Here is a 26,398-nt window from a genome sequence, read left to right on the forward strand (position 1 = left end):
TGAAATGTCTTAAGAGAAATAAGCACCAGCACCTGGTCCTGGTCCACCCCCCCTCTGATGGTCCCACGTCTCCATAAATGTCCAAGTGGTTCTTGTCTCATGTACACATGTTCATCCTGGTGGTGGTGTGTTGTTTATGTGTGGTGGCCCAGAGGTACAACAGCCCAAAAATTATCCACTCTAAGAAAAAAAGAGAACAGCCCAAAAAATTATCCACTATAAGAAAAAAAGAGAACAGCCCAAAAAATTATCCACTCTAAGAAAAAAAGAGAACAGCCCAAAAAATTATCCACTATAAGAAAAAAAGAGAACAGCCCAAAAAATGATCCACTATAAGAAAAAAACAAGACAACAGGCCAAAAAATTATCCACTATAAGAAAAAAAGAGAACAGGCCAAAAAATTATCCACTGTAAGAAAAAAAAGAGAACAGCCCAAAAAATTATCCACTATAAGAAAGGACACCTGAAGGCCTTAAAAATTTTCAGCCTATGCTTTTTTTTTTGTGGTGGCCTTAATTTTAAAGCAAGAGACCTGTGAGGTAAACAGCGCCCCCTTAATTGAAAAGGTGGATGATGGGGTTTTTTTTCTTATAGTGGATATTTTTTTGGGCTGTTCTCTTTTTATCTTACCGGCCAACAGGCCATAAGCTATTGTCGTCAAGTGGCAACTGGCGTCGGTGTCGTCTGGCGTCCGCTACAAAACTTTCAATCATCTTTTTCTCCCAAACTACAATTCCGATTGACTTCAAACTTGGTATACAGCTTCTGTATGATGATGTCAACAAAAGTTAGTGAAATTATTTGGATCTGGATCTGATTCTGGATTTGGTGCCACTTTGAAAAATTTTCCCATTATAAGAGATAGGACGTGGATTGATCCAATAAATCAGTATCAATGATATCAGGTTGGAATTTGAATTTTTTACAGATCTGATTGGAATATGACCAAAACATGGGCTATTTCTGTAATATAATAAATAAACAGAACTGGGTGAGAATAAATGGCATCTGGATACATTTCCCAAAGCTTTTAATTCGGCCGGTAAGCTACAGGGCCATTGGTCCTATTTTTTATTTTTTTTCTTATAGTGGATCATTTTTTGAGCTGTTTTTTTTTTTTTCTTACAGTGGATAATTTTTTGGGCTGTTTTTTTTTTTTCTTATAGTGGATCATTTTTTGGGCTGTTGCACCTCTGGGCCACTGTATTTATGGGTTAATGTTGTTTTTAATATTTTTTCAGTTTTGGAATAATAAAGGTTATAATATCTGCTTTGAAAACAATCATTTAAATATATTTTTATCTATGTTTTTAACGTATATTAAATAACTAAAAACACTTCTCCCGGTGTGTGTCACGTTGTTTGTACAGATTTTTCTGGTGGTCGCTGACAGACTGTGACAGTGGATTAATTCAACTATATTATATAACCTGAAAACCATCATTTACACTGATTTTACACATGATTTAAAGTCTTTTCCATGGATGACTGGACATTAATAAGCACTTACTGAGGTGTTTGTGGTTGGGTTCCATCCAGGTGCTCACCAGTCCCAGTCTCAGTCCTGGTCCTGGTCCACCCCCCCTCTGATGGTCCCACGTCTCCAAAACTGTCCATGTGGTTCTTGTCTCATGTGCACACGTTCATCCTGGTGTTTTTGTGTTCATGTTCCTTTGTCTTCCTTCAGGTTCTGAGTCTGATGACCTGTGCACTAATGTGTTCCACCTGGGTCCTATTAACCCCGCCCCCCTGTGGATAGCTCCTCCCCTCTGCCTCCTGTTCTCCTCCAGGTCCTTCGTACCACTGTTTTTGATTTTTTGTCATTAACACAAAAACCCAAACATCCACCATGGACCAGAACCGTCTACTGATCGAAACTGTTTCATAGCTGTTGATCCACTAATTTGTGGTGGCCCAGAGGTGCAACAGCCCAAAAAATTATCCACTATAAGAAAAAAAAGACAACAGCCCAAAAAATTATCCACTATAAGAAAAAAAAGACAACAGCCCAAAAAAATTATCCATTATAAGAAAAAAAAGACAACAGCCTAAAAAATTATCCACTATAAGAAAAAAAAGAGAACAGCCCAAAAAAATTATCCATTATAAGAAAAAAAAGACAACAGCCTAAAAAATTATCCACTATAAGAAAAAAAGAGAACAGCCCAAAAAATTATCCACTATAAGAAAAAAAAGACAACAGCCCAAAAAATTATCCACTATAAGAAAAAAAGAGAACAGCCCAAAAAAATTATCCACTATAAGAAAAAAAAGACAACAGCCCAAAAAATTATCCACTATAAGAAAAAAAAGACAACAGCCCAAAAAATTATCCACTATAAGAAAAAAAGAGAACAGCCCAAAAAAATTATCCATTATAAGAAAAAAAAGACAACAGCCTAAAAAATTATCCACTATAAGAAAAAAAAAGAGAACAGCTCAAAAAATTATCCACTATAAGAAAAAAAAGACAACAACCTAAAAAAATTATCCACTATAAGAAAAAAAAGACAACAGCCCAAAAAAATTATCCACTATAAGAAAAAAAAGAGAACAGCCCAAAAAAATTATCCACTATAAGAAAAAAAAGACAACAGCCTAAAAAATTATCCACTATAAGAAAAAAAAGAGAACAGCCCAAAAAAATTATCCATTATAAGAAAAAAAAGACAACAGCCTAAAAAATTATCCACTATAAGAAAAAAAGAGAACAGCCCAAAAAATTATCCACTATAAGAAAAAAAAGACAACAGCCCAAAAAATTATCCACAATAAGAAAAAAAAGACAACAGCCCAAAAAATTATCCACTATAAGAAAAAAAGAGAACAGCCCAAAAAAATTATCCATTATAAGAAAAAAAAGACAACAGCCTAAAAAATTATCCACTATAAGAAAAAAAAGAGAACAGCTCAAAAAATTATCCACTATAAGAAAAAAAAGACAACAACCTAAAAAATTATCCACTATAAGAAAAAAAAGACAACAGCCCAAAAAAATTATCCACTATAAGAAAAAAAAGAGAACAGCCCAAAAAAATTATCCATTATAAGAAAAAAAAGACAACAGCCCAAAAAATTATCCACTATAAGAAAAAAAAGAGAACAGCCCAAAAAAATTATCCATTATAAGAAGAAAAAGACAACAGCCTAAAAATTATCCACTATAAGAAAAAAAAGAGAACAGCTCAAAAAATTATCCACTATGAGAAAAAAAAGACAACAACCTAAAAAAATTATCCACTATAAGAAAAAAAGACAACAGCCCAAAAAAATTATCCACTATAAGAAAAAAAAGACAACAGCCCAAAAAATTATCCACTATAAGAAAAAAAAGACAACAGCCCAAAAAATTATCCACTATAAGAAAAAAGAGAACAGCCCAAAAAAATTATCCATTATAAGAAAAAAAAGACAACAGCCTAAAAAATTATCCACTATAAGAAAAAAAGAGAACAGCCCAAAAAATTATCCACTATAAGAAAAAAAAGACAACAGCCCAAAAAATTATCCACTATAAGAAAAAAAAGACAACAGCCCAAAAAATTATCCACTATAAGAAAAAAAGACAACAGCCCAAAAAAATTATCCATTATAAGAAAAAAAAGACAACAGCCTAAAAAATTATCCACTATAAGAAAAAAAAGAGAACAGCTCAAAAAATTATCCACTATAAGAAAAAAAAGACAACAACCTAAAAAAATTATCCACTATAAGAAAAAAAAGACAACAGCCCAAAAAAATTATCCACTATAAGAAAAAAAAGAGAACAGCCCAAAAAAATTATCCACTATAAGAAAAAAAAGAGAACAGCCCAAAAAAATTATCCACTATAAGAAAAAAAAGACAACAGCCCAAAAAAATTATCCACTATAAGAAAAAAAAGAGAACAGCCCAAAAAAATTATCCATTATAAGAAAAAAAAGACAACAGCCTAAAAAATTATCCACTATAAGAAAAAAAAGAGAACAGCCCAAAAAAATTATCCATTATAAGAAAAAAAAGACAACAGCCTAAAAAATTATCCACTATAAGAAAAAAAAGAGAACAGCTCAAAAAATTATCCACTATAAGAAAAAAAAGACAACAACCTAAAAAAATTATCCACTATAAGAAAAAAAAAGACAACAGCCCAAAAAAATTATCCACTATAAGAAAAAAAAGAGAACAGCCCAAAAAAATTATCCATTATAAGAAGAAAAAGACAACAGCCTAAAAATTATCCACTATAAGAAAAAAAAGAGAACAGCTCAAAAAATTATCCACTATGAGAAAAAAAAGACAACAACCTAAAAAAATTATCCACTATAAGAAAAAAAGACAACAGCCCAAAAAAATTATCCACTTTAAGAAAAAAAGACAATAGCCTAAAAAATTATCCACTATAAGAAAAAAAAGACAACAGTCTAAAAAATTATCCACTATAACAAAAAAGAGAACAGCCTAAAAAAATTATCCACTATAAGAAATAAAAAACAGTCCAAAAAAAAATTATCCACTATAAGAAAAAAAGAGAACAGTTCAAAACAGTTATCCACTATAAGAAAAAAAGAACAGTCCAAAAAAAAATTATCCACTATAAGAAAAAAAGAGAACAGCCCAAAAAAATTATCCACTATAAGAAAAAGAAAGAACAGTCCAAAAAAAAAAAAATGATCCACTATAAGAAAAAAAAGAGAACAGCCCAAAAAATGATCCACTATAAGAAAAAAAAACAGAACCACTATAAGAAAAAAAAACAGAACAGGCCAAAAAATTATCCATATAAGAAAAAAACAGACAACAGTCCAAAAACATTTGTCCACTATAAGAAAAAAAAAGACAACAGCCCAAAAAAATTATCCACTATAAGAAAAAAAAGAGAACAGCCCAAAAAAATTATCCATTATAAGAAAAAAAAGACAACAGCCTAAAAAATTATCCACTATAAGAAAAAAAAGAGAACAGCCCAAAAAAATTATCCATTATAAGAAAAAAAAGACAACAGCCTAAAAAATTATCCACTATAAGAAAAAAAAGAGAACAGCTCAAAAAATTATCCACTATAAGAAAAAAAAGACAACAACCTAAAAAAATTATCCACTATAAGAAAAAAAAGACAACAGCCCAAAAAAATTATCCACTATAAGAAAAAAAAGAGAACAGCCCAAAAAAATTATCCATTATAAGAAGAAAAAGACAACAGCCTAAAAATTATCCACTATAAGAAAAAAAAGAGAACAGCTCAAAAAATTATCCACTATAAGAAAAAAAAGACAACAACCTAAAAAAATTATCCACTATAAGAAAAAAAGACAACAGCCCAAAAAAATTATCCACTTTAAGAAAAAAAGACAATAGCCTAAAAAATTATCCACTATAAGAAAAAAAAGACAACAGTCTAAAAAATTATCCACTATAACAAAAAAGAGAACAGCCTAAAAAAATTATCCACTATAAGAAATAAAAAACAGTCCAAAAAAAAATTATCCACTATAAGAAAAAAAGAGAACAGTTCAAAACAGTTATCCACTATAAGAAAAAAAGAACAGTCCAAAAAAAAATTATCCACTATAAGAAAAAAAGAGAACCGCCCAAAAAAATTATCCACTATAAGAAAAAGAAAGAACAGTCCAAAAAAAAAAAATGATCCACTATAAGAAAAAAAAGAGAACAGCCCAAAAAATGATCCACTATAAGAAAAAAAAAACAGAACAGGCCAAAAAATTATCCATATAAGAAAAAAACAGACAACAGTCCAAAAACATTTGTCCACTATAAGAAAAAAAAGACAACAGTCCAAAAAAATTATCCACTATAAGAAAAAAAAGAGGACAGCCCCCCAAAAATTATCCACTATATAAAAAAAGAGAACAGCCCAAAAAATTATCCACTATATATTTTTAGAATAACTTTATTTTTAGCACACCACCCTCCACTTCTGGTGGGTTACATTGTTAGCATTAGCCACATTAGCTGAAGGCCTTAAAATTTTCAGCCTATGCTTTTATTTTTTGTGGTGGCCTTAATTTTAAAGCAAGAGACCTTTTGGGTAAACAGCGCCCCCTTAATTGGAAAGGTGGATGATGGTTTTTTTTCTTATGGCGGATAATTTTTTGAGCTGTTCTCTTTTTTTTTCTTATAGTGGATAAGTTTTTGGGCTGGTCTCTTTTTGTTCTTAAATGGATAATTTTTTTGGGCCGCTCTCTTTTTTTGTTAAAGTGGTTAATTTTTTTGGACTGTTGTCATTTTTTCTTATAGTGGACAAATGTTTTTGGACTGTTGTCTTTTTTTCTTATAGTGGATAATTTTTTGGGCTGTTCTGTTTTTTTTTCTTATAGTGGATAATTTTTTGGGCTGTTCTCTTTTTTTTCTTAAATGTATAATTTTTTGGGCTGTTCTCTTTTTTCTTATAGTGTATAATTTTTGGGCTGTTCTTTTTTTTTATACTAGATAATTTTTTGGGCTGTTCTCTTTTTTCTTATAGTGTATAATTTTTTGGGCTGTTCTTTTTTTTTATACTAGATAATTTTTTGGGCTGTTCTCTTTTTTCTTATAGTGTATAACTTTTTGGGCTACTCTCTTTTTTTTTATACTGGATAATTTTTTGGGCCGTTCTCTTTTTTCTTACAGTGTATAACTTTTTGGGCTGCTCTCTTTTTTTCTTATAGTGGATAATTTTTTGGGCTGTTCTCTTTTTTTTCTTATAGTGGATAATTTTTTGGGTTCTCTTTTTTCTTATAGTGTATAACTTTTTGGGCTGCTCTCTCTTTTTTTTTTATACTGAATAATTTTTTGGGCTGTTGCACCTCTGGGCCACCGTACTAACTCTATTAATACATGTAAATAATTGGTGTAAAATACAGTTTGCCATCTTTTCACGCTTCTTAGTTACCATGGAAACATCGTCATCTTCTACAACATTGATTCACCAGTAAAACCCATGGAGTTGGATCAATGACAGTGGATGGACACGTGTTTTTGCAGTCAATTCATGATATATTTAGTAGAAAAAGTCGCTTTTTCTTCAGTTTTTCTCTATTTGGATGTAATAACCTGTGAATTTACTGAGCTTTTATGAACATCTACATGATCAGTGAATTAGATACAGGAAAAGACATGAGTTACACTGAAAAATGCAAAACACAGAGGATAATATTATCTTAAATGGTGATCAGCCACTTAAAAAATAGTTAAATATAGATAAAAATCCATTTGGGAACAGCCACAAATATAGCACAGGTCTTCATGGGTTAAATATGTGTGTTTTTTGTTTGTTTTTTGTTTCTAATCACATCTGTTTTTGGACTCTGTTAATAATAAAGTACTTTTAATTTTGGTCCTGAGTCGTGGGTTTTGAGTCCAGTTCTTGTATCTTTGATGATTCCCAGTGTTTTAGAAAATGACAAAGGCATTAAACGCTCCTTGAAGTGTTTATTTATTTATTTTTTTTGGAGTGAATAGTCCCTCCCATGTTCTAATAAGGGTACAGTATCTGCTCCATGACAACGCTATTTGTTCATGTTTTCATTTATGTTCCTGAAGTGTTGAAGTTCACATTTATGACTTCAGAAATGCTCCATGACATGTTTCATATCACATCAAGTTCTCACTGAGGACTTTCAGGATGTTTCTAAGTCGTTTTTCAGATGCTCAGAGTTCAGTGTTAGTTTAAACTGTGGACATGTGGAGGTGGTCACTTTAACAGGTTTAGGTCTGTGCTTTTAAGAGGGTTTGGATTGTTTTAAAATGCATTAACAAGTGTTTTCTGACATGTTTCAGGTGTTTCCTAAAGACTTTTCAGGCGGTCAGGCGCGATGACCCCCCTGGAAAGTTGATTAAAACACACTTAAAATTCCTCCAAGATGACTTGTTGATGCCTCTGGGATGATTACCTCCGCCAAGGAGGTTATGTTTTGCCAGGGTTTGTTTGTTTGTCTGTCCATTAGTGTGCAACATAACTCAAAAAGTTATGGACAGATTTGGATGAAATTTTCAGGGTTTGTTGGAAATGGGATAAGGAAGAAATGATTAAATTTTGGTGGTGATCGGGGGTGGGGGGGCCCACGGGGGGGGCCACTGATCAGCCTTGGCAGAGGTCTGCGCTCTCCGAGTGCTTCTAGTTTAGAACTGTTTTTAAGTGAAATGAAAATTTTGACCAAAATCTCCTTTTTGGAGCATGTACTATAGTCTTATGTTAAACCACCAGGGGGGTGGGGGTGGTGGTGGGGGGGGGGGGTGCTGATGACCCCCCCCTGAAAAGTTGCTTAAAACACACTTAAATTTCTCCAAGATGTTTTGCCAACGTCTCTGGAATGAACTAAAACTGTTTTTAAGTGAAAATTTTTTTTAACCAAAACGTCATTTTTTTGGAGCACATACTATCATCTTATGTTTGACCACCAGGGGGGCGCTGATGACCCCCCTGGAAAGTTGCTTAAAACACACTTAAATAACTCACAAATGACTTGGTGATGTCTCTGGGATGATTTAGAACTGTTTTTAAATAAATTTAAAAAATTTAACTAAAATTAAATTTTTTGGAGCACATACTATAGTCTTATGTTCTACCACCAGGGGGGCGCTGATGACCCCCCTGGAAAGTTGCTTAAAACACACTTAAATAACTCACAAATGACTTGGTGATGTCTCTGGGATGATTTAGAACTGTTTTTAAATAAAATTTAAAAAATTTAACTAAAATTAAATTTTTTGGAGCACATACTATAGTCTTATGTTCTACCACCAGGGGGGCGCTGATGACCCCCCTGAAAAGTTGATTAAAACACACTTAAATACCTCACAAAGGACTTGTTGATGTCTCTGGGGATGATTTAGAACTGTTTTTAAGTGAAATAAAAATTTTAACCAAAACTTTATTTTTTTGGAAAATATACTATAGTTTTATGTTTGACCACCGGGGGGGGGGGGGGGGGGGGCGCTGATGTCCCCCCTCAAAAATTGCTTTAAACACACTTAAATACCTCCAAGATGTTGATGGCCCATCAATCCACAAGTCTCAACATAGAAGTTTTCTTTTCCATAATGAAAATGTTCTTACCTACTGGCTGTCATGTATCAAATGTTGGAGGATCTTTTTTCAACCTCTAAAGCATTTTAAATAACTGCAAAGCACTAAATTCTAATTTTCTAGGCTCGAGAAATTAAGTAAAATCGTCTAAAGTTTTGGAGTTTTCATGGAATTGAATTATAATGTGCAATTAATCACACAAACACTAGGATTCATTAAATCCACCTCCTGATCCAAACCAAACTCATTCTAATCCTAATGAGTCGGAAATTAACAATATTTGACTTTATTATGCATTCAATATATCATGCAAATGCATGTTTATGGATAAATAAACCTGGATCTCCAAAGATTCTCAAAACTGTTTATCCAAAAAGCAAAACTGAACATCTGACTGTAAAGAACATTAACTGTAGGGTTTTTTTTCTATCTTTATTTTATCATTAATTTCCATAAAAGGTGTGCATTTCCAGTTGAAAACCCTAATATTAAGCATCAGCCACTATTTAACCTCTAAGACCCAGGAAATGTCAGCAAAGTACAAGCTTTTTTTTTTTTTTTTTATTAAATAAGTGCTTATATTGGAAACAACATGATGCAAGTTTTTTCAGATGCAGTTTTTGAAATTTTTATGGAATGTCCTTTGTGGTGGACAGTTTTCTTTTCTTTTTTTTTTTTTTGTATAAAGTTGTGATAACCCATAGCTGGGTCTGAGGAGGTTAAACTAAACTGCACATACTGGGAATTAGCAAAAACATCCAAAGCAGAATAACGGCTGTAATTGTAGCTTGTATCAGTTTATTTATTTTTAGAAATTCTATAGAAAACAGAAATAGTTTGCCACTTAAATGACTAAATTCAAACACCATACTGAATAGGAAGTAGGAACCTTTTTTATGTACGAGTAAGAACACGGTGTAGCAAGGTCATTGTTAACGAAATGACGAAAACTAGAATTGTAAAAACATTTTCGTTAACTGAAATAAATAAAAACTACAATTAAAAGAAAAAAAACAATAATTACCTCCGCCAAGGAGGTTATGTTTTTGCCAGGGTTTGTTTGTCTGTCTGTCTGTCTGTCCGTTAGTGTGCAACATAACTCAAAAAGTTATGGACAGATTTTGATCAAATTTTCAGGGTTTGTTGGAAATGGGATAAGGAAGAAATGATTAACTTTTGGGGGTGATCCGGAAGAAATCCTGGATTCTGGATCACTTTGAAATTTTCATTAACATTGTGGTAAATGGGGCCAAAATTTTCGTTTCCCAATATCTCGCTTAATTATTGACCAAAACTCATGAAATTTAACTCAGGAATTGACAATGGGGTCCTCTATCACATTTCAAAGGCTGATCCGGATCTGATCCAGAAGGCGGATTTTATTTTAAAAAATAAATGTAGGATTTGTATCACCGATTATGTGGGGAATTTTTGCGCTTGGCGGAGGTCTGTACTCTCCGAGTGCTTTTCTAGTTGAAACTGTATTTTGCACTTACAAAACTAACTAAAACATAAAAATTCTGGATAAAATTCCCTTAGTTTTCATCTTTTGTCAATGTCGGATTGATACGAAAGCGATTTATTTCCCTCAAACAATTTTAGCTGCTGGCACCGTATGATATTTAACGGTCTGTCACTTGTGGTTTCCAGTCGTCTTCTGGTCCCCACTCTACCTGGAAACATGGAGACTAAAACTGGGAGAAAGCAGCAGAGTCCTGTCTGGGATTTATTTGAATACGATGGCGAAGAAAATAAAAGACATAAACCCCCCCCCATAAAACTAAACAAAAACTAAGCATTTCGAAAATAACAAAAACTAATAAAAACTAGCAAACCTGCTCTATTAAAACTAACTGAATTAGAGAAAAAAAAAGTCAAAACTAAATAAAACTAAACTATAATGAAAAATCCAAAACTATTATACCCTTGTGGTGTAGTCAGAAAAATAAACAAAACATGATCCTGAAGAAAAGACGACAGACATTAATGCATGTTCGACCACTTTTTATTGCACGATTCAACAGACGTGAGATCCTGCACAAAGTGTTTCAGCACTGCGTCGAGGGAAAAAAACAAAAACAAAAAAAAAAACTGTCAAGATACTGTATGATATTTACAATAGATGCATAACTATTACCACTTATACATTATGTACATATTAGTCTCTGGTTTACTATGACAGTAGTTACAGAATGAAACCCCTACGCACACATTACACTTCAGCTCTACAGGGAAATACAGTGCTTACAAAAACGACTGGACTACATTCACTCGACACAATCAAGGTTAGGATGAAGATCGTTACATAGAAATAGTCGAAAATACTCGAGTTTCGTTGCACCTCTGGACCGGAAAAATGAAAAACACTACGAAAATAAAATAAACGAGAAGGTGCGGTTATAAAAAAAAACAGCCTCCTGCTTGATCTGTACAACTGAAATACGGGTTGTTTTTTTTTTTTTTTTTTTTGGGGGGGGGGGGTATTTTAACAACACAACAGAGAGGAAGAGGAACGTAATAGTGGCTTTGTTGTAAAATATTCTTGATTAAGATTCAAGACGGAACAGTCGAACGTTTAACGATGTCAGAGATTAATTACAAAAAGGCACAAGAAATGTTTGTAGCCTCGTTGTTTACGGAAGAAAAAAAAAAAAAAAAAGTCATAACAGGAGTCTGGAGAAAAACGTTTGACAAATATATTCAGAACAAGACGATGAACAGGAGCACCATGCAGAGAAACATGTACAATGGGTTCAGTCGACTACGGTGGCCTCTGAGGGTCAGTTTAGACTCGGCTTTCGTGCTTCAGACTTGGTTCAGGTTAGACTGAAGGACGCCAACGCCTCTACTCTCAGGATTTTTAAGGCAACAGCAAAAAGAAGTCTCAAAATAATGAACGCTTATTAAGATTTTTCTGTAAATCAAAGTTTGATCTCGTAAAATGACTCAAATTACGTAAAAACAACATGAGCACCAGTTGCAGATTCATTTTAAGGGGTCACAGATAAAAAATGACGCCTTAGGAAAAGCATCAGGACCCAGGACTTTACTTTTTTTTGTTTTGTTTTGAATAGAAAACTGCAATGAAATAAAAGAAAACAAAAACAGTGAGCCAATATTCAGCTCAAAGTGTTAAATATAGAATCGACTCACTGAGATTCAACTCAAACTCCACACATGATTCTTAACGTGCTGCATAAAATGAAATCATCGACATTAAAGCTGGATTTTGTGCTTATTCATAGTGTTTTACAGTAGATGAACCAACATCAGTCAGTATCAGGTTAAATGAACCTTATGTTGCATATCGTCGCTGTCTGGCGGAAACCTCGTAAGTCCATTTTTGGATCATAAAAGGATTCTATTGGTCAGTTTTAGAAATATTTAACCCGTGAAAAGTGTTGAAAAGAGCCTGTGACTACATCTTTGAACTCCATTCATATATTTAGATAACACATCGTTTTTCCAGTTTCCGGAAAAATAACCGTTTCAGACATAAGAAGTTTCTGCCTGATAGCGACAGTATGTTAATATTTTCACTGCTTTACTTTGAAGTCAGGACTTCTTTAATCTGGAGGTGATGCCGTTAAAACGCTCTCGTCAAATCCACCAAACGCAGGAGTTGCTTCTATCGCTAGTTTGTGTCAAACTGTGATTTTGAATTCAATTGAAATTAACTAATTAAGAAATGGAGGCAGTAATTCTCAGGTTCAATGAGGTAAAACGACTTTTTGTCAAAGGAGTCTGGCATCAGGGCAGCAAACGGGGGATCACCTTAGAGCAAAAACGACTAATAAAGTTAAAGAAAGTTCAAGAAAAATGACTGAATTAAGTTAAATTACCCCGACTGTGGTGTCAAAAGCAAAAAGTTGCCTGAATCTTCAGTTTTTAACTGTAATAAAACGTAAAATTATTGGTTTTCAATCAAATGCATCCGGTGGCTTTGAAGAGTGAATTATAACGACGATCAAATCCTGAAAATTCCTGGTGTTATTCGGTAAAGTTCAGTAGAGTTCTTCAGTATCGGTGCACTGGTACAACATTTATACAATAGTCAGACTCTAGTTTTTATGTTAGAAAAAAATACTTTCAGTGCAGAAAATCCATAATTTGCAGAAAAATCCATAAGCACTTGTACGATATTGAGCATTGAGTTTATTTTTATTAGACTCTGTCCCGATAGTAAAGTTGAAAATATTCTATTCATTTGCTTTTCTTTTCCAACTGAGCGCCACCTACTGTTAGTAAAACACCTGGAGCCAAAAAAACTAATGAAAAGTTAAAAGAAAAAATTATTGAATTAAGTTAAACTGCTCTAAATGACTGTGGTGTCAAAAGCAAAAAGTTGCCTGAATCTTCAGTTTGGTGGCTTTGAAGAGTGTTATAATGATCAAATCCTGAAAATTCCTGGTGTTATTTGGTAAAGTTCAGCAGAGTTCTTCAGTGTCGGTGCATGCGGCACTGGTACAACATTTATACAACAGTCAGAGTCAAGTTTTTATGTTAGAAAAAAATACTTTCAGTGCAGAAAAACCATAAGGATTTGTACGATATTGAGCATTGAGTTTATTTTTATTAGAATCTGTCCCTGTTGTAAAGAATCCTCTGATGGTAAAGTTAAAAATATTCTTTTCTTTTCCAACGGAGCGCCACCTACTGTTAGTAAAACACCTGGAGCCAAAAAAACTAATGAAAAGTTAAAGAAAAATGACTGAATTAAGTTCAATTACTCTAATAACTGTGGTGTCAAAAGCAAAAAGTTGCCCGAATCTTCAGTTTTTAACTAATAAAAATGTAAAGTTTCTGGTTTTCAATCAAATGAAGAGTGAGTTATGACGATCAAATACTGAAAATTCTTGGTGTTATTCGGTAAAGTTCAGTAGAGTTCTTCAGTGTTTTTGCACCGGTACAATGTTTATACAACAGTCAGAGTCAAGTTTTTAAGTTTGAAAAAAATACTTTCAGTCCAGAAAATTTTAATTAAAATGGAAACCAAAATCAATTAAGTCTTGTTTAGAAGCTGTCCCTGTTGTAGAGTCACCTGATTGTAAAGCTGAAAATATTCTATTCATTTGCTTTTCTTTTCCAACGGAGCGCCACCTACTGTTAGTAAAACACCTGGAGTACAGATCCTTCCGACATGCAGACTTTAAACAATCAGACCTAACCCTAAACACAAGTCTGAGCCTGACGAGCCCAGTCCGAAGCACCACCTTTGAGGATTGATGAGTTGAACGGTGTGATCCAGTGATGATGCGTTAAAGGATCAGTCAGCAGACGGGGAGCAGGTGCGACACTAAAAACCCCCTGAGGATTTAAAACAAGCCGAGGTCGGTTTTTATTTCGACGCCTCGGCTAAAACCCGAGTTTTCTCAGCGAATCGAGTAAAAAGCCGGTGGCGGCGTGAACAGCATGGTGTCTGTACCTGGCATTTCTAAGCACTTAAACATGAACAGCACCTTAAGGTTCGGACCAACTGCAAAAACTTAAAAAAACAAAACAAAAAAAAAAGTCGCTCGTTTTCCTTCATTTATCTGGTTCAGCGTCGAGCTTAGAGCATCTAAGGTGTTGAAACCTCCCAGTAGTGTTTTTTTTTTTTTCTTTTTTTCTGTCGAGTGCTCTTGTTTTTAATACTTTCCCTCATTATCTGGATAAACAGGTAGATCAACGGTTTGTGGTGCCATCATTCAGCAAACCAATAAAAAAATAAAAAACAAAATAGAAGAAATTATTCAAATCTACGAGAACTAAAAGGAAACAGGTTGTAAAATAGCAAACACACGTACTCGTCTACAGTTAGATGAACCTACGGCCACAAACGGAAGTAGAGAGGTGGTCTGAGGCCCATCCATAGTGTCTTGGTGTTTGATATTAAATCTGGCATATATATACTATATATATATATATATAAAAATAAAAACAATCCATTTGGCAACCTGTGTGATGTCTTACACTACTCCAGTAATCATACTTTTGGTCTTTGATATACACATATATAGATATAACTATAAAACTCTGCTGTTCAACATCATCCATATTGTGTGAGCGAGGGGTGGGGTGGGGGGGACTGAGCCCTAATTCAAGTTAGCGGACGGTAAAATAACGTGCTACCGCCAGCCGCTCAGTTTTACTTCAGACTGGTTCAGTTTGTGTTCAGCAGAAACCGGCGCGTTTCCTCGGTTACTCTAAAGGAAGAAATAAAACAAAGACGAGAGAAAAAACAAAACAAAAACAAAAAAACAACAGGCAGTTTGGTTGGTGGAATAACCAGAGTTTGTGCTTTACCACAGATGGTTCGCCTCAGTGCAGAAAGAAAAACCTGAAAACCTGGGGGTGGGGTGGGTGGGGGGTGTCGCGTTAGGCCTCGGCTGCTTTCCTCTTGGAGCTCTTACTTTTGGCCTCGGCGCCGTCAGTCTTCCTGGAGCCTTTGGGCGCGCGGCGGACGGTCGCGGCAGGGGCGGCGGTCTCGTTTGTCCCCGCGGCGCCGTCCTGGTTCTGGGCCTCCGCTCCCTCCAACTCTTCGTGCTCCAGGCAGCAGAGTTGCCCCGTGGGGGGCCAGGGACGCAGCGCCCCCTCCTGGTGAGCCTTGCAGAAGGAGTTGGGGCAGAGCTGGCAGAAGGCGTCCGAGTTCTTCCCGCAGACGTCACAGTGATGCCAGGGACAGTCCCAGCGGCCTGCGGGGGGTGACATTGAGCGGTTAAAACCAACACACACTTTCCTTCGGGTCAAGACGCGGTATTCGAAATTTCTCTGACAGGACATTTTACAGACAATTGGACAGATTAGTGTTGCTAATAGGGGTGTGTATTGGCAAGAATCTGGTGATACGATACAAATCACAATACGATATATCATTATACTGTTAAAAAGGCGTTTTTTGTTTCTTTTTTTAAAATGATTATTTCCTTGAAGAATTGAATTACATAACATTTTCCTGTGTTTAAACTTAAATTCTGTTTTACAGACATTACAGACTAAGATCCTGCTCAAATGTTCATATTCTATTAGTTCATAATTAACATCATAACATTATTTTTGGGCAATCCCAGCAAAGGAACTAACATTATTTAATAAAAGAGTGTTAAATAATAATTAAAATATTTTAAAAAATACAAATAAAAATGAACCTCCACAATATCTGCATTTGAATGAACACCTAAAAATATCAATACGGTACTTTTTAATATACAGTATTGTGAAATGAAATATTGTAATATATTGCAGAAACAATATTTTCTTACACCCCTAGTTGCTAAATGACCCACATTTTTACTTTTAAATACATTTTTGTTATAGTCCAAAATAAGGAGTGACTTTATATTGAAATAAATGTTGGAATGGCAATCAATTAAAGTTCACTCTCTGACAGGACATTACTGTGTTTTGACCCCTTCTCTCCTTTCTTTCTAAAGCAGGTAATTCACTTTGGAAAGCTTCCTGTTGTGGTCCTGCTGGTCCACCTGTACCAGCATGATGGCAGGGCCTCTACAGTCATGGAAAAAATTACTAGACCACCCCTTGTTTTCTTAAATTTCTTGTTCATTTTAATGCCTGGTACAACTACAGGTACATTTGTTTGGACAAATGTAATGAAAACAACAAAAATAGCTCGTAACAGTTTAATTTCAGAGCTGATATCTATCCATTTTCCATGTTTTCTTGATAACAGTTCTTACATCAATATCTATGGCATTGTACTGACAAAAACAGTGCTTTTATGCATTCCACGTTTTCTTTTCTGTCTGTTTTAGTCATATGATACACACAGGAGTTAGTACTGGATTGCATAACCACTGTTTTTGATGACTTTTGATGGTCTAATAATTTTTTTCAGGGACTGTAATTGTACAAGTCATATTTTTGGCCAAATTGTGATATCTGCATAACTTTGCTTCTAACACTGCTGCTTCATTTTATGCAGGTTTCACAATTTGGCCAAAAATATGACAGGCAATTATGCTGATGAAGTGTAATGATCTTGTGTTAATGACAATTTTAAAAATTTTGACTGTACAAGCAGGCCCTTTGTTGTACTCATCCCCCTTTCTCTGCAGACCACTAGCATCAGAAGCACACTTGGGTGCTTCCATCAAGCAGACTTTCATTTTGGTTTGTTTTAATTCTCTATTATTTTCAGTAAATCTTAGTTTATCAGTTAATTGTGGTCTTGTGTCTATTATTATGTTTGGCTCACGAGTCAGCCGTAACACAGGGGTGTCAAACACATGGTCCGTGGGCTAAAACTGGCCCGCTTAAGGTTCCAAGCCAGCCCACGGGATGAATTTGGGAAGTGCAAAAATTACACTGAAGATATTAACAATCAAGGGTGTTGAACTAATTTTAGTTCAGGTTCCACATACAGACGAATATGATATGAAGTAAAATAACAGCATAACTACTACAAGTTTTCTTCTGATCCACTAATTCTATCAATACATGTAAATAACTGCTGTAAAATACAGTTTGTCGTCTTTTCATGGTCATCGGATATGACCCATTCGGACATTCAGAGGCTGCGTAGTTACCGTGGAAACACCGTCATCTTCTACAACATTGATTCACCAGAAAAACCCGTGGAGTTGGATCAATGACAGTGGATGGACACAGTGGGTTTATGTTCAGTTAATGAGAGATTTTGTTGAAAAAGTCACTTTTTCTTCAGTTTTCTATGTTCCTGATACAATAACCCTCAACTTTAATCTGAGGCCTTTATGAACATCTACATGATCAGTGAATTAAATGGAGCAAAATACAAGATTTTTGCCGAAAAAGTGCAAAATACAGAGGATAATATTATAATAAATAGTAATAAATCACTTAAAGGTTAAATAGAGAGAAAAACTGACACAAAAATATCACTGGGTGTTTATGGGTTAAAGTACTTTAAAAATAAAGTTGAGAAGCCATTTTCCAAGGTTCAACACATTCATAGCATGACATGCTTTAAATAACACAAGCCTCTGTTTTACACAGATTGACTTCAAGGCTGGCATCAATGTTTGCAGAAGTGTATTGACTTAGATGGAGCATATGTTGAAAACAAAACAAAAAAAAACAAAACAAAAAAACCCCCATCAGATCTTAAACTGTTTTTTCCAACTGTCTGTTTTCTGTGACCTTTTGAAGCCCCCTCATATGAACCACAGAGTAGAGCTTTAAAGTGACTGAGATGAGCCTTTGAGTTCCTTCAGACCTGTTATTAACGGTGCCTCTTACCGAAGGGTCTCTTGGTGAGGTTCAGGCAGGTCAGGTGATAGGCTTTGGTGCAGGTCTTCTTGTCACAGAGCACCAGCTGTCCTCCGTCCCCACAGCGGAAACACTCGTCCTCAGACTTCTTCTTTCCCTCAGCTTTTCTCTTCTTATACTTTCTCTTCAACCTCTTCCCTTTTGGGTCAGCTGTTTGGCCGTTTGAGTTCTGCAAATGCAGCACAAACGTGGATCAACACAAGAAAAAAATCTGCACTTTTTGTTTATCAGGGTTGTGTGCATTTTGGATATTTTGACAATGAACAAAGAAATCATCTTTTCTTTAAAGGTCAATAATACATCTGGAAAATACCACAAGAACCAGTTTAGGTCTACGAGCTGCATGTTTGACACCCGTTGAGAATGTGATAAAATAAATAACAAGAAAAATTCAATCTGTTTGGAGTCAAAAAAATCCGCATAAACATGCAAGATTTCAAAAAATATTCCAAGGCACACCGTAGGATTTGTGTAAAAATAAAATGCCTTTCTTACTCAATGGCAATCTTGTAAAATACCAAATAGTAAGACACACCACAAGTTTCCAAAGAGCAACTGTGGATAATCACCAAGAAGACCCAGCAGCACTTCCACTTTGTTGGTTTAAAATTTCAATCTGTCTTTAATCCTAACTATCACATCAAAATCATTGTTATTTTTACAAACTGTTTATTGTCAAATGTGTCTGTTGTATGTGTTTTAACTGTGTAATCCTGTAACTGTGTGTTGTATTTGCTGCTGCCCATCTTGACCAGGACTCCCATGTAAAAGAAGTTCTTAATCTCAATGGGATATTTCCTCATTAAATAAAGGTTTAAATAAATGAATCAAAGGATAACTGATTTCACACAGGGACACATTAAGCCAATATGTATGTAAAGATCTTCTACTATATGATGTACATGAGGATCAGTGATGCTTTTCAGTGAACCTGTTCCACAGTCGTCCACATTGTTTGGACTGTAGCTAAATTTTAAATGTGACGCTCACCTTGGGTCGATCACCCAGAAAACCGCTGCAGTTTGGCGCTCCGCAGCGACAGACGGTCTTCTCATTACCGAGGCAGTCCAGGTTATAGTTAAAGGTGAGTTCAGTCCCTGCAACACAAAAACAATAAAGCATGTGAGAAAAGCCTGGACAACATTTTCAATGAGTCTCTATGGCGTGCTCATCAAGTTTTTGGCCTCGTTGCTGGAAAAAGTCTTAACACATGTAAAAACAGTGATTCTACATGCATTAAAGTGTTCAAAATGAATCACCTCTCTGTAAGTTGCTTTGGCTTGAGTTAATATTAAAACTAAATAAATCACATCACAGAGTTAGAATTTCAACCTCTTTCAACTAAAATTCAAGCACTTTTCAGACCTTGAAAACACAACACTGAAATTCAAGCATTTTCAAGGATTTCAAGCACCTGTACAAACCCTGAAAGTAGTTGCATGGTCAAAACTCCGTAAAAACACAGTAAAAAAATAATTTAAATAAAGGAAAATCACGACAACACTGCCAACAGTAAAAAATACCAAGGAAAACTGCGTAAAAAAAAGGCAAAAACCATCCATTTTCATAACGAGTTGGTCTCACTCACTGCTCTGTGTTTTGCTACCTATTCCACAGGTGGCAGGGGGTGCACTGAGCATGCTCAGATGTCTATGGACAGCACAAGGTCTATTCTATTAGCACAATGAGAAATTTTTTCCATTGCACAAACGGTTGAATTTTTATGAATATTTAAAATAAATCATAGATTCAGAATGCTCACCACAGACACGTCAGTGGTTAAAGTTAAACACCTGTCATGTGGTTTAGGCCTGGCTTTACCTGCTGGGATGTCGCAGACGGCGAAGAGGCCGACTCGCGTGTCTCCGTTCACCGTCCATTTCTGTGTCTCACAGTTGGGTTGACAGCTATGATTCATGAAGCGCGAGTAGTTTCCCTTTGGTCCAGCATCAATGATTCGGTCCTTTAAAGGAAAAAAACATCACATTATACAGATACAAAAAGGAGAATGAATCATCGCCACAATTAATTGAATAAACAAGGTTTCAACAAGTTAAACTGAGGATGAAATAAGATAATTACAGCCAATTTCAGGTGCATAATGTCAAAAAGTATCAAAGGTACAACGGTGATTCATAGCTCTGATCATGGCAAAAATGTTGATAGTTATCACAATAAATGTTAATTCATTTCTCATGTTTAGAGGCAGATTATTTAACTTTATTCATTTAACCTTTAGGTCAATTGAAAACCAGTTACAATGACGACCTGGCCAAGAGATAGCGTAACAGGCAGATACAACAGTAGAAACAAGTTACATAACAAGCCATAACAGTGCTAAAAGACAGTATTATTTACAATATTTACAAAGATATATATTCAAAAAGGAGTAGTTATTAATAGTAAGAGTATAAAACGGATAATACAGTTTACAGCATGTCGTACCAGTGTTAACAGGGTTTCTGCAGGTTAATGCTTTTTAATGCCTATTTTAATGCCACTTTAAACAAATTTAATGCCCATGTCCAACTGCAGATACAGTTTTATATGTAGTTTTACATATACATTTACCTTTGACAGGCTTTAATCAGGTTCTGAATAGTTTCTCCTCCAATCACTTCTGCTGAAACTTGCATTTTCCCACATTTGCTAATATTCCCTCCGCTCTTTTGTCACAGCATGAGCACGCTCACAGCACTTTGCATTCCAAGCATCTGGTGTTGTGACTTCATGCACCAGCCATAAACAACAGTCAATTAAAGGGTTCCACCTGTCAATCATCACACTATACTTCCTATCAAAATCATTAAATGTTTAATTAATCAAAATAAATTGTGAATAACAATGCTTTTTTTCCTCCATCAAGTGTATTTAATTTTTCAATGTTTCTGGAATCAAATTTAATGCATTTTGATGCCATTTAAGGCCTTAATTTTCACAACATCTATTTAATGACTTAATGCTTTTTAAAACCCGCAGAAACCCTGGAAAAGGAAATAACAGGTACGGTATTTATGGTGACAAATAATTAAAACAAAATGGCCAAAGGCAAGTTGTTTGCATAAAATGAAGCAGCAGTGTTAGGAGAGTAATGTTATGCAGATATCACAATTTGGCCAAAAATATAACTTGTGCAATTATGCTATGAGGATAACGAAGTGTAATAATCTTGTGTTAATGTTTGAGTTTATGAAAGAGAAGAGCGGATTCTTGCACCTGAATGAAACATTGTGAAACCAGATGTATATTTGTGGTGTAAAATCTTGATTTTCAAAATGCTGTAGAAGTAAAACTCAATAAAATAATACACGTAAAAGAAGGTTTTTTAGCTGAGAATGTAAAGTAAATAAACCCAAAAGACCACCTCGGTCCTATCTTTACTCTTTTCTCTCCACTCTGTGAAGCCACATGTTCTTTTTATCTGTAGTATTGACTACTGTAATGTTACAGTTGTCTTTTATGCAACATTCCCAATGCAATACCACCCTGTTTCTATTGCTCCCAGTGGAATGGCGCTGCTGCAGAGAAAACAGCACCCTGATACACTGCAGAGCAAAAACACACCGACATCCAGAACCAAACACACAAACGTCTCTAACCTTGTCGATGGTAAGCATGTAGAAGTCAGTGATGTTGTTCTCCTGGGCGTACTTGATCCTCGCCCTGCACTCCTCCTCATCTATCAACTCACCGATGTACTCGTTCACAAACTCACCCTGTGGGAGAGGGAAAACCAGGAGGATGAGGATCCAAAGCTGCTGCATTGGAAAGAATCCACATGTTTTTATGAACCTGCAGTGGCTGTGTGAAGGAAAATCAGTTCACTAGCAAACATGTTTGCCTGTCACTCAACGATTGGCGTCTTAAAGACTGTGTTAGTTATCATTTTTAAACATTCAGCTGCTTGCTGTCAATCACTTTACTGCTGAAGACTGAAAAAGAATGCTGAAGAATGCATCTGTCTGTGCTCATTCTAAAGGTCAAACTAGATTTACTACCATCATGTAACCTTTGTAGAATGTATTTAAGCTGGACTTCAGCCAGCCCAGTTTAGACCATTAATAGGGTTGCTCTGAGTGTTTGTGTATTGTCTCACTTTGATTCTTGCAAGAATAACAAAGTATTTTTTGTGATCCCTCAAATCAGAGTGTGGTGTTTTCTTTGTCTCAGAGTGCTATTAAATCCATTACAGCTGTAATCTGTCTGTCTGAGAAACAGACTCCAGCAAACTGAATGGGTAAGAGTGTTATATTCAACTACTGGGCCATATCAAATGTTTGTATATGTACTCTCAAGAAAAGAGTAAAGGCTTGATAAAACTGTGAGTAATTTAAAAAAAGAAGTGGCTGAAAATGTTTCTAGAGCTCTAAAATGGTCTGATAAGAACAAAACATGTCAAATCTCAATTTCAATCAGTTCAGTATTTTTGAAAAATCACTACTTGCTGCTTTGTTTCCGTCTGAATGAAACAAAACATGACTTAACAAATCTGTACATCATACGTGTGAAATGAATAATAAAAGTTGTAATTTGTAATAAATTAAAGGTTGTCTGGGCTATTTAAGAACAATAATTTCCCTCTGGGATTAATAAAGTGTTCTGATTTTGAAAAAACTGTATTCCACAAAAACAGGTTTCATTTTTTAACACTTCCCTGCTTTAGTCAGAAAGATGAATGGATGTTGGGATTTTATTTGTGCAGCACTAAATTACAAGATGTCTCAAATCAGACACAAACAGGTGGTTCCAGGCACAACAAACCACGCCCCTCACATGTATATGTATTGTATCTTATTCTAGCATCGATCCAGCTGATGTCATCATGTCTATGCTTGTGCTGATGTCAGCATAGACAAATTTTATCCATTATAAGGAAATGGGGGGGGGGGGGGGATATTTTAAAATTCATAAAAAATTTGAAGTTGAAACCACTTTTCCCAAAATGTAATCACATCTATTCTGGGTCACTGGCAATCTACAAACCCAATTTGGTATAAATTCAACCAATAGTTTTGCTGCTAAAGTGTTAACAAACAAACCGCACCAAAAACAATACCCCTTGCCTCCCCTTCTGGGGGCGGGATAAAAAGAAATTGCTGTAGTACAATAATACTGTATATTGATATTCTAAAAAAGAAAAAAACATGTTAGATTATATATTTGTATTCTTTTTATACCCATTTTTCCCTCCAAAACAAACTGAGAACCATTAAGTGTTTCTCATTAGTCTCAGACACTAAAAGGCGCCTGTATTCTCACCTTCTTGATGTCTCGGAGGGAGACCAGGCCCCAACCTTTACCGACGGTCTTGATGATCTTGGTTTCGGGGTAGAGGCGTTTGGTGAAGTCCTGGTTACAGCAGCGTTCCCCGCTGGGACACACCTGAGGATGACACTCGTACTGCAGCATCCGGTTCAAACACTCCGACTCGAAGCCGCACGGCCTCTCATCCGTTGGTTTGCAGTTACACTTGGGGATCTCAGAAATGTCTGCTGTGTAGACCTGAACTCTGCCGTACGGTTTGTTGACCTGAGAGAGAGAGACAGAGAGAGAGAAAACACACACAGCAGGTTAAAGGACGCGTCAACAATAAGTAGAGTTCAGGTTAATGTCACTTTGTGAGGTTTCTCACCTTGATAAACTTATACGGGGGTGGTTTTCGGTTGTTTTCTTGTGCTTCCTTGGCTTCTCGTTTCATTTTTATTTCAGTGAATCGAGCCTCGGCTTCCATCAGAGCTGAGGGGGGAAAAAAGATAATTAAAACAAACAGGTGTGAAACCAACCTAAAGAAGATGCAATTAAATGGATAACTTTGGCCACCTAAACTGTCATTGCCAGTCTTCTAAACAGTTTTCCTCAGTTGTGAGTCATTTTGGAAAGTGAGACCAAAACAAGTAAATGTTTTTGTATTTTACACATTTGACAGTTTATATGCCCGACATGTGTTGTTTCCTATGGATTTTTGTCTTGTTTAATTATTCCCTTTAAATGAGTGACTGAATTATGCAGGTGCTTTAACCCATAAAGACCAAAACGGCCACTGGTGACCAAAACTATCTACTAATCTAAACTGTTTAATACCCGTTGATCCACTAATTCTATCAATACATGTAAATAATTGGTGGAAAATACAGTTTTTCATCTTTTCATGGTCATCAGATATGACATATTACCATGAAAACACTATCACGTCCTACAACAGATTCACCAGTAAAACCCATGGAGCTGGATCAATGACAGTGGATGGAGACACTTGTTTTATGTTTGATTAACAATTTATTTTATTGAAAAAGTCACTTTTTCTTCAGCTTCTTCTGTTTCTGATATAATAAAAAACTTTAGTCTGAGCTTTTATGAACATCTACATGACCAGAAAATTAAATCAAGGGAAACACATGATTTATACTGAAAAAATACAAAATATAGATGGTAATATGATAATAAATGGTTATAAATCAATTAAGAATGAATAAATAGATAGAAAAAAATCATTTGGAAACTGCCACAAAAGAAGCACTGGGTTTTTATGGGTTAATTTACCCTTATTTTTTTTTTTTTTGGTAGTCTAGGAGCTCACCATTCTTAAAGACTTTGCCAATGCCGGTCCTCTGGTGTTTGCTCCCCCTGTCTCCCTCCACGTAGGGGAAGACTCGGCCCTGGTGAGTCCAAAAGTAGTCCTTGGAGCCGAAGAAGAAAACCGGAAACTCTCCGATCTCGTGGCGAAGGTGCTGGATGTTGGTGGGGATGTTTCTGGGGTGGTGGATTTCTGCAGGCCACCATCTGAGACGAAAACCCAGGAGCAGCAAGCATGAGATACAAGAATACAAGAAACAAATATCACTACATTCTCAAATTAGGAAAGACATTTTAGATCAAGGGTGTCAAACATACGGCCTGTGGGCCTAAACTGGCCCGCAAAAGGGTCCGATCTGGCCCATGGGATGAATTTGTGAGATATTAATCACTCTAGTTCCAGGCCACATACACTACAGTTTAATCTAAAGTGGGTCAGACCTGTAACATACTATCATAATCTATAAATAATACCTCAAAAATTTTCTCTTTATTTTAGTGTTAAAAAAAAAAAAAAAAAAAAAAGTACAATTACCTAAAAATGTTTATATTTACAAACTATCCTGTCTTTATAGGTGAATAACCTGAACAAATATGAACAGAGACAAATATGAACAGAGACCCAAATTCAATTTTAACAATATTCTGCCTGTTACTGAATGTTGTGTATTTGTAGCTCCACTGTGATCTTTAAGTTCTAATGTACATGTGTAAATGATAAACTGAGGCAGAATATTGTTAAAGTTGCACTTATTTTTCTTAAGATTTTTTGGGTTCTTTATGGTTCATTTTATTCACATCTTTTAAAGGATAGTTTGTAGATGTAAACATCATACTGTAATTTTACTTTATTTTTTTATATACAAATTTTACAGTATACAGAACAAACAAACAAATAAAAAAAAAAAAACAGACCACAACAGTTAGAGCATCTAGGTTCAACCTTCAGACAAATAAAAATACAGACAGATTCAGGACAAATTAAGTAAAAAAGTCAAAAATAAGTATTAAGATTATACAGGTTCAAGAATTTCTTTGATTAACATAAATATCAAATTTTTCCCAATTTTTTTTTTAAACATTTTTGAGTAGTGACTCTTAATGAGAAGGTCAGCCTTTCCATGTACTTTATCCATTTTAAAACAGAGAGAAACATTTGGCGTTGTCATTATTTATAGGTTATTATGTTATTTTACTGGTCTGACCCACTTGAGATCATATTGGGCTGAAATGTGACCCCTGAACTAAAATGAGTTTGACACCGCTGTTTTCCATCATATAATCAGGAGGATCCATGTTTCTTACCGGTACGTTCCTAGTTTGACCCAGATTATGTCTCTGTATTTGGGTTTCTTCCCCGCCCGGCAGTCGTTGCAGAACCAGCTCCCATCAGGCATAGCGATGTTCAAGCAGTCTGGGTGGAAAGCTGCAGGACAAGACTCACAGCACAGCAGCTGCCCTCCTGCAACAACAACAACAACAACAAAACAAAGAGTCGATAAAAGCTGTAGACATTTTAGACAGATGCGGTACAGAGTTGATATTCAGTTTCAAGTCATTAAAGCTGAAAG

At 35.3% G+C, this 26,398-nt stretch overlaps 1 protein-coding gene across 2 annotated transcripts in view; it reads right to left on the reverse strand.

The window, feature by feature from the left end:
- Positions 1–10,997: 10,997 nt before the first annotated feature.
- The window catches only part of nsd2 (nuclear receptor binding SET domain protein 2), a 32,698-nt gene continuing 17,297 nt past the window's right edge, over positions 10,998–26,398 (reverse strand). For both annotated transcript variants that reach the window (XM_030127216.1, XM_030127215.1), the window contains exons 15-23: positions 26,133–26,289; positions 24,832–25,034; positions 23,887–23,990; positions 23,514–23,783; positions 21,854–21,970; positions 20,076–20,217; positions 19,245–19,351; positions 18,225–18,423; positions 10,998–15,682 (exon numbers count right to left, since the gene is read on the reverse strand). In XM_030127216.1, coding sequence (XP_029983076.1) covers positions 15,366–15,682; positions 18,225–18,423; positions 19,245–19,351; positions 20,076–20,217; positions 21,854–21,970; positions 23,514–23,783; positions 23,887–23,990; positions 24,832–25,034; positions 26,133–26,289 — 1,616 coding nt within the window. In that variant the 3' untranslated portion in view covers positions 10,998–15,365. The remainder of the gene's footprint in view (positions 15,683–18,224; positions 18,424–19,244; positions 19,352–20,075; positions 20,218–21,853; positions 21,971–23,513; positions 23,784–23,886; positions 23,991–24,831; positions 25,035–26,132; positions 26,290–26,398) is intronic.

This window comes from Sphaeramia orbicularis, chromosome 22, assembly GCF_902148855.1.
Source record: "Sphaeramia orbicularis chromosome 22, fSphaOr1.1, whole genome shotgun sequence".
Classification (NCBI taxonomy): Eukaryota; Metazoa; Chordata; class Actinopteri; order Kurtiformes; family Apogonidae; genus Sphaeramia; species Sphaeramia orbicularis.